This window comes from Muscardinus avellanarius, assembly GCF_963383645.1.
Source record: "Muscardinus avellanarius genome assembly, chromosome: 3".
In the NCBI taxonomy this organism is placed as follows: domain Eukaryota; kingdom Metazoa; phylum Chordata; class Mammalia; order Rodentia; family Gliridae; genus Muscardinus; species Muscardinus avellanarius.
The window spans coordinates 99,713,429-99,722,468 of NC_137788.1; the positions used below are offsets into that span (position 1 = coordinate 99,713,429).

At 38.0% G+C, this 9,040-nt stretch overlaps 1 protein-coding gene across 1 annotated transcript; it reads left to right on the forward strand.

The window, feature by feature from the left end:
• Positions 1 to 4,978: 4,978 nt before the first annotated feature.
• Positions 4,979 to 5,929, forward strand: LOC308261237 (olfactory receptor 11A1-like; the record flags this gene model as incomplete). The annotated part of the gene is made up of 1 exon (XM_080693006.1): positions 4,979 to 5,929. The coding sequence occupies one exon, from the start codon at positions 4,979 to 4,981 to the stop codon at positions 5,927 to 5,929; it is 951 nt and encodes a 316-aa protein (XP_080549132.1).
• Between the last annotated feature and the right edge of the window lie 3,111 nt (positions 5,930 to 9,040).

Below are 9,040 nucleotides of genomic sequence, written 5' to 3' on the forward strand. Positions count from 1 at the left end.
CTCTAGTTTACTGGCATTCCTTCTATTTTCACAATTTTTTTTCTCTCTCTAGCTTACAGATATAAGAGAAAATATATGACATATGACTCTTGACTTTCTGAGTCTGGGGAAAGTTTCTTCTCTTTCCCACAAGTTTCCTTTATATGTGTGTCCTGAAGGAATTAAATGCTTCCCAGTTAGAAAAATGTTAGAATTTGGAAGTAATGTGAAAATGATCAATCCAAATAATTCTCCAATGATTTGATCTCCTTTCTCTTTACAAACTGTTCCTGTTGAATATATGCAGTGAGAGGAAGAATATTTCTTTCCCAAAGAGCCCATATACTTGTTGACAGTCAGGCAAAATTTGGAGAAAAAGAAGGAGTAGGGAGAAAGAGCTGAAGAGTAGAAGAAAGAAAAATGAGGGAGAAAGGAGAAGAGGAAGGGGAAAGTACTACAATTTATTAAGCACTTACTTGATCTCAACCCTGTGCCAACATTATTTACAGACATATTGTATGATTTGCTGGGATTGACAATCTAGAATCAAGCAACATATGTGAACAGCATAAGAATACATTATTAAAGGCCACACCTCTAGCTTTTAAAATATTTTTATTGTTGCATTACAATTATAAATTATAATGAGATTCAAAATGATATAAACATACATGCACACAGTACTTGGTATGTTTCCCTCTAAACCCTCCTATATATTTGGATAATTGACAGTGATGCCTTCATATGTGAACATAATAGTATTTGATTATATAGTAGTTTCCTTGGCTGGTCTCACTTAACATAATAGTCTTTGTTCCATCCGTTTTCCTGCAAATGACATTATTTAGTTCTTCTTTATGGATGATTAAAACTCCATTCTGTGTATATAACACATTTTCTTTATCCATTTATCTGTCAATGGACACCTAGGTTGGTTCAATAATTTGTCTATTGTAAATTATGCTACTATAAATAATGAGAGTATGTATGTATCACTGTAATATTATAACTTTAATTTTTGGGGTAAGAGTGAGTGAGGTAGTACAACTGAGCCATATGGTGATTGCATTTCTAATCTTTTGAGGAGCCTTCATACTGATCTCCATAGTGGTTGCACCAATTTATAATCTCACCAACAGTGTATAAGAGCGTCTATCTGTGGCATCCTCACCAGAATTTATTTTTGTTTGTGTTCTTGATAAATGTGATTCTTCTTTCAAGTTAAAAATTTTGTTTTTATTTGAAGAAAATATGATTGTCTACATGAAGTAGTAAATTTTACAGAATATAAGAATATACAGAATATAAATAATATAAAAATTATAACTAATACTTGAATAAGCAAGATTATTGGCATAAGATCAATATAAAATTCAATTATATTTCTGTAAACTAACAACAAATAAGTATTTTAATTGGAGTTAGATGGAATTTAAGTGTAGTTTTAATTTGCATTTCCATGATTGCTAATGATTTTGAAATTTTAAAAGATATTCATTGGCTATTTGAATTCTTTTAAGAAATATTTATTCAGTTTAGTTGCCATTTTTATTGTATTTTTAGTGTGATGTTTTTTTAAGTTCTTTGTGTATTCTAGACATTAGTCCTCTACCAAAAGAGAGTCAAAGATCTTCTCTCATTCTGTAGGCTTTGTCTTTAGTTACTTGATTGTTTCCTTTGCTGTGCAGAAACTTTGCAATCTAATGCCTTTCCATTTATTTATTCCTGGTTTTACTTCCTGAGCTTTGGGAGTTTTATTGAAGAAGTCTCTACCAGTGCCTATATGTTCAAGAGTTAGTCCTATGTTTTCTTCTATTAATGGCAAAATTTCTGATCTAATTTCTAGGTCTTTGATTCACTCTGAATTGACTTTTGTCCAGTATTAAGAGAGGGATCCAATTTCATACTCCTACATATGGATATTTGGTTTTCCCAGCACCATTCTTTGAAAAAGAGGTCTTATCTTTATTATCTTTAGCATTTCCTTTTTTTTTTTTGGTGGTGGTACTGGGATTCCTGGAAACCCTTCTACCTCCAGGCTATACTCCCAGACCTATTTTATATTTTTATTTGGAAACAGGGTCTCTTAAGGCAGTGAGGCTGGCTTCGAAACTGCACAATCCTCCTGTTTCCGCCTCCCAAGTGCTGGGATTACAAGTTGTGCCACCATGCCCAGCCTATCTCTAGCATTTATTTTTGGCACCTTTTTCAAAAATTGACTACCTATTCAGTTAAAGACTTGCTTTTGTATATTCTATTCCCTTATATATGTGTGTTTTGGTTCAAATAGCATACTATTCTAGCTTTCTAAATAGTTTTCTCTTTTAAGTTACTCATTTCTGCAGAGATAAGGGAAAAGATCATGGCTTCATGGTGAATAAGGAGGACAGTATCATTAACTTATGTGTTGTCCTTGGAAGCCTCCTCTGATATGACCTGAAGACTACAGAATTGCTTAAAGGTTATCAAGTTTGAGTTGCCCAGATATTTTTGTGGTTGAACAGGAATTTGAACCCAGTCTGTTTAGTTGTAAGACTGTCTTCTTAATCAGGTCTTACTATGTTCCTGGTCAGGTCTCTCCTACTTTTCAACTGGCTTTCTATTCTCTATCATGAGTCTGTGCTGTATTTGAGTGGAGAAGCAGCCTGGTAGCAGCAATGCAGTTACCTAGTAGAGGCGAAAGGGTAATTCCCTGTGAACATTCTCAAAAAGGGTTCTATAATTTCTAAGGCACTACAGTAACATAGTTTTTCAAAGATTAATATGAAATGATCATAAAATTAGCAGTATGAAAGTAAGTTCAGGAGACAACATAAAAGGTTGTCAGAAAGTGTGACTTTTGATAGGACTGTACCTTTACCAACCAAAAAAGTAGACTTTCTTTTCATGAAGCTAAAACAGAGATGAAAGTTGCCCTGTGAGACCTTTACTCTTTTCACATCTGTGGGATGATGCAAACTAGTCTTTGTATCTATGCCTCACAAGAGGAAGTGTTAGCAGTTAGGTGCACAAGATCAAGTGAGTCTAAATGTCACTTCTGCCACTTTCTACCTGATGAGCATTTAAGGTCTCTGTGCCTCTATGTAAAGTGAGCCTCCATCTGTAAAGGGAGCATGATAAAAGTATACACCACACAGATTTTTGTGATAATTATATGTGTTCGATATTTTTAGCACATAGAATAACACCTGGATAATCACAGCATTCTCTTAGCAACAGAGCAGCAACATTGAGGAGTCTGGCTGTGTTCCATCATAATTGAAGCTCTTTCTCAGATCTCATATCATTATTTGGGCTTCACAGGGAGTGGAGAGAACTCCTACCTTTGTCCCTTTCCCATTCTCCACTCCATGAGGTCAGGGTCTGACTCATCAGTTTCTGTGAATCCTCTGAGCACCAAAACTTTCAGTAACACAAATCACAGGTAAGCTCCATAAGTCACCTAGAAAGTTTGAACTAGTACTCTACAAGGTGGCATCTAGAACTCTGAATCAGTCCTCAAATAAGATCAGTGTATCTGCAAAAATCAACTTATGTGAGATGAAAGGAACATCTTAATTACTTACACAATCACAGTAAGATCATGCAAAGGAAACTGGGATTTGATGCTATGTCTCCTTCACAATAAGAGCAATCCCTTTATAAAGCAATAACTGAAGCCCTAAGTACCTATTTAGTTCTCGATATGTTCGTGTATATGACTTTTGCAGTGCTAGGCACATTTTTATGTTCCTGTAGAACCTTGTAGTCCATTTTACAGATGAGAAACTCTCAGGGAAGCTAAACAACTTGTCCAAACTCTGACTCATAAATAAGAATCACTGGCCTTGTTTGGGGGCTCTCTGGATACTGATGATAAATACCTCTTTGCGACACCCACACAGGGCTTTATGTGACTTTACATAGGTTTCCTAAGCTCCCTTTGCTTCCCTTAGCCATCTGGTCCTTCCGTAACTGCCTTAAAGAGGAAGATCCAGTACTAGGGCATCAAGAACCACAAAGTGAGATCAGCCTCAGACACTGCCTAAGGCTACAGTGGCAGCAAATTTTCTATATGCTCTGAGCTTTGTGGTGTGGTGAATGGCTTTCACCAAGATAAGACTGCAGAGGATACCTGCATGGTTTCAACTCACCCAAAAGGACCTAAAGATATCTTACACACTTGGTTGGTTGCACACACTGCCTTGAGCTACCCATTTCTGCATCTTCCTTTTCTGTTTGTACATCCTTAAAGCTGTTTCATGAGTCTGATTTTGTCTATTACAAATTTGAGCAGAAGACTTTTCTGCCACCCCTTCCCCACCCATTACACTTATATGGGTTCTGACTTCAGAATAAGAATCTCAGACCTCACACTCGCATTATTTTCTCTTAATAGTGTCATGGACACCACAGCAGAAGTAAGAAGCTTTCTTCCCAACTCACTGACAGGCTGAAAGGAGAGGAAAATAAAATCAATATGATAAGGGTCATTTCCCTAAAGGTAGAGTGTTTGGAGCAGGATGGGAGGGATTCTTGTCTTGGATCCTTGGCTATCTAGGTCCTTTCTAAGAGTTCACAAGCCCTCTGGATATGCTTCTTATTTTACTCTCTGTCTCATCTACCTTTTATATCTTCTTACTTTCTGGAATTCCCCATGCCACCACAGTATACCCAGCAAGGGTGTATGGTGGATGATCCTCCTTCCATTTTTTTCTACCTCTCCTTTGTGTTCCTCTCTCTCTTATGTTTCTCCTTTCCCTAAAGACTGGTATTGCTCCTGATAAAGATGTAATGTGGGGAAAGAAGGGATGATTGAAGTCATATTTTACTATTCCAAATTTTTTCTTTTCCTGTTTTAGGTCTCAATACAGAGAAGATCTTGCTTTACTCAAAAAATCTCCCAAATATCTTATTGAAGAATAAAAGTTATTCATTGTCTACATTGTTTGTTTAAGCTAGAATCATCTACATTTGCCTGTTTTGTCTCTGAGTGTTCTGCATTTGGGGAATCCAAGGTATGGTGATCCCATCCTGGGAAAACCAAACAATGATAGTGGAGTTTGTTCTTCGAGGATTCTCTTCAATCCTACAGCTAAATATTTCCCTCTTTATGATGTTTTTAGTTTTCTACATCTTAACAATTTCTGGAAATGTCCTCATTGTTCTCTTGGTTTTATTCAACCATCTCCTCCATACCCCCATGTATTTCTTCTTGGTGAACTTGTCCTTTCTGGAGATCTGGTACACTTCCAACATTGTCCCGAAGATGTTGTTAATCATCATAGCTGGACAGAAGACTATCTCTATCACTGGCTGCCTAGCACAGTTTTATTTATTTGGATCCCTGGCTGCAACAGAGTGCCTCTTGCTTGCTGTGATGTCCTTTGACCGCTACCTGGCCATCTGCCAACCTCTCCGCTACCCCATGCTCATGACTGCCTCCCTCTGCATTAGGCTGTCTGCTGGCTCCTGGCTCTGCTGCTTCCTCCTCACGTCAATCACTTTGGTTATGCTGTGTAGACTAACCTTCTGTGGACCTAATGAAATTGATCACTTCTTTTGTGACTTCACTCCTCTTGTCCATCTCTCCTGCACAGACACCTCACTGACTGAGAATATTGCCTTTGCCACCTCTTCTGCAGTGACTCTGGTCCCATTTCTCCTCATTGCAGCCTCCTACTCCTGCATCCTTGCTGCTATCCTAAGAATCCCATCGGGCACAGGCCGGAGAAAGGCCTTCTCCACCTGCTCTTCCCACCTCACTGTGGTCACGGTGTTTTATGGGACACTTATTGCCACATATCTTGTGCCCTCAGCCAATGCTTCCCAAATCTTGCGAAAAGGTTTCTCTCTGCTCTACACTATACTGACACCCATGTCCAACCCTATCATCTACAGCCTGAGAAACAGAGACATCCATGAAGCTCTAAAGAAGTGCTTGAGAAAGAAATCTGTTTCACTCAGATGATGCCAAAAGGAAAAGATCTATATAGATGAACAGATACTGCTGAAGACATCTGCAGACACTCCTGGTTTCTGACAGCCTTGAGTAAACCAATGTCTCTGGTTATGGCTCAAGCAGGTCAGATTCTGCTCCATCATTTCCAGTTGTCTTGGGTTACTGTGCAAAAGATTGTATTCAAAAATAATTGAACTTGTTCACTACCCATTCATTCAAATGTACATAAAAATCTGCTCTGTCCAAGGCACTGTGTTGGACATAAATGACAGAATGATGGACCAGACCAGAGACATTCTCTGCTTTCATTAAACTCACAGTCTTAGGGAGAATAACTAAAGAAATAGCTAGTCTAAAAATATAAATACAAAATTATACTTGTGATCCAAATACCAAACACTGACAATATCAAATGCTAGTGAGGATGTTGAACAACAGGTACTCTAATTCATTGCTGGTGAGAACACAATATGGTACATCCACTTTAGAAGACATTTTTTCAGTTTCTCACAAAAACTAAGCATACTCTTACAATAATATTTAGCAAACATGCTCTTTTGCATTTATCTAAATTAGTTTAAAACTTATTTTAATAAATATACTACATACAGATGCTTATAATAGCATTATTCACAGTTGCCAAAACTAGGAAGCAACCAAGACATTCTTCAGCAGGTGAATGGATAAACTGTGGTACACCCAGAACACTGAATATTATTTAATGCTAAGTGAAGTGTGTATGTATGCGTCTGCCATCTTGTACCCCATTAAGATGCATGACTGCAATGCACCAATAAAAAATAAAAATATAAATACACAAAAAGACAGAGAAATCTTAAAGGCATATTGCTAAATGAAAGTAACAAAGTTGGAAAAGCTACATACGGTATGAGTCCAACTGCATGACATTCTTGTAAAAATAAAACTATGGAGATGGTAAAAGGATCAGGGGTTTCCAAGTGTTAGAAGGAAGGGAGTGATGAATAAGCAGAACACAGAGGTAATTTAGGGCAGTGAAACTACTCTGTATAATACTATAAGGGTGGACATGCGTCATTATTCATTTTTTCCAAATTCATAAAATGTATAATGCCACGAGTGAACCCTAATTGGACATTGAGTGACTACAATGTGTCACTGTAGCTTTCTTTGTTATAGCAATTGTACCACTCGGATGGGATTTTGGTAGTAGGAAGATTGTGTGTGTGTGTGGTGGGGAGAGGATATGTAAGAACTCTGTGCTTTCTGTTCAATTTTAATGTGAACTTAAAACTTCTCTAAAAAAACCCATTTTTAAAATACAAGATGTTAGTTGTACATCAAGAATGTGGAGCTTCAGTTCCTTTTCTGATTTGGCCTAGAAAAAGTACTTTTAATCCTTTGCATTCTAGCATGAGAAGTGGGAAAATGAAGATTTGGAGAAATGGGGCTACACAAAGGACTAATGACTATCTTCAGCACACCATTCCTGGCTTTCATATTTATTGAGTGCCACCTCCTCCTGCCAAGCTTTCTGCCAGGCTCTTACTCACTACTCCCACCCATCCCCACACACAACACACTGACACATGTGTTCAGTAGTTAAATCATAAGGTGTGGTGAGCATGTGTTTGTTCTTAGCTCTATGAAATTCTAAAAAGCTAAATTGATGTCATAATGGAAAAGCTGAAGTCAGCATCACAAACTCAGGTGCTGCCTGCCTCCTTGCCTGGTTCCTACAAATCATGCCCCCCTAGAGCTGAGACCAGAGTTATCTCTGGCTTAAACTTTTCTGTTTTTTTTTTTTAAGTCAAACAATGAAATTATGTTCACCATTCATAGAGTTTACTCAAAATTCTAGCTGGGAAACAACACATATGCTACTGTCTAAAAAGATGCTCAGGCTTTATGAAGAGAGAATTATCTTGTTCTAGCACTTCTTATAAACTGAGAGAAAATTGTTGAGATCATTGTTACTTTCACAGAAGTCAAGTATAGATGACCGACTTTCCATTATCCACAGGTGGCTCATCTACAGCAAGTGTAAATGTCAGGGAACTTGGGGGAAGGAGGGTGGTTGAAAGAGAGAACAGGCTTTTGTGTCCTGGAAATGTTTCGAATTCAAGCTATGCCACTTTCTAGCAGTGTGGCTTTGGGTAAGCTACTAAAATCACTAATCTTAGCATTTTTTATCCGTGAAGCAGAAAATGTCCTATATATGTCACACTGCTATTGGATAAGGTTGTGTGCACTATGCTGGCTGTCTCACAGGCAGAACTCAATGAATGAAGAACTACAGTAATGCTTCTTCCATATTCTGCCTTCCATACAAAATCCTAGCCAAAGATATTATCTAGTAGAAATTCACTTTTGAAATGATAAAGTAATAAATGCTCAGAATTGTTAAGGTCCAGGAAAAAAATGGGTCACCTACTTAATATTCTTTCATAAAGAGGGAAGTGATTCCTTAGCAGAGGTCCCCGACTTATTTGGCTTACCAACCCCTTTGTTAGAAAATGACTCCCCCAATTTTCTTCTTTAAGTAAATAAACATAAAGGTAGATTGACAAATTTGCATTCTTTTATGTATCTATATTTTGTTCCAGTGTCCCCTGGAAATGGTATCATCTATTTTGACAATGTGTGCAGGGAATGGGTAGAATTCCTGTGGGTAATTCTGAGCCCAGGCTTATATACTCAATGCCATATCACTTACCAACTTCGTGGCTTCTCTTCTTGCCCAGGGACACAGAGCAGATCTCTTTGTATACACCACAACTGCATCTAAGATCACCATTTTGTTAAATTTAACAGGCAGAGTGTAGTGTATCACAGCACACGCTATAGCCTCTGATGTTTCCACCATCTCTAGCCCCATGGTGCACTTCCTACAAGGTCACAGCCTGGAATAAGGTCATGAGGTATCGGGAGTTTTGTGGTCAGCAAACTAAACCGCTGTTTGCTATTTCTTCCTCAGGAAGCCACAACTCCAAGCCTGTTAAATAGAGAGAGGAAGATGTTGGTTAGAACTGGCTTCCTATTTCCACTAAAACATAAGAATGAAACCCAATGCCCTGGAGCTCCTTTCAAGTCAGTGAGGGCTGGAGGGCTGGAGGAGCCACATTCTTGGACCCACAACTG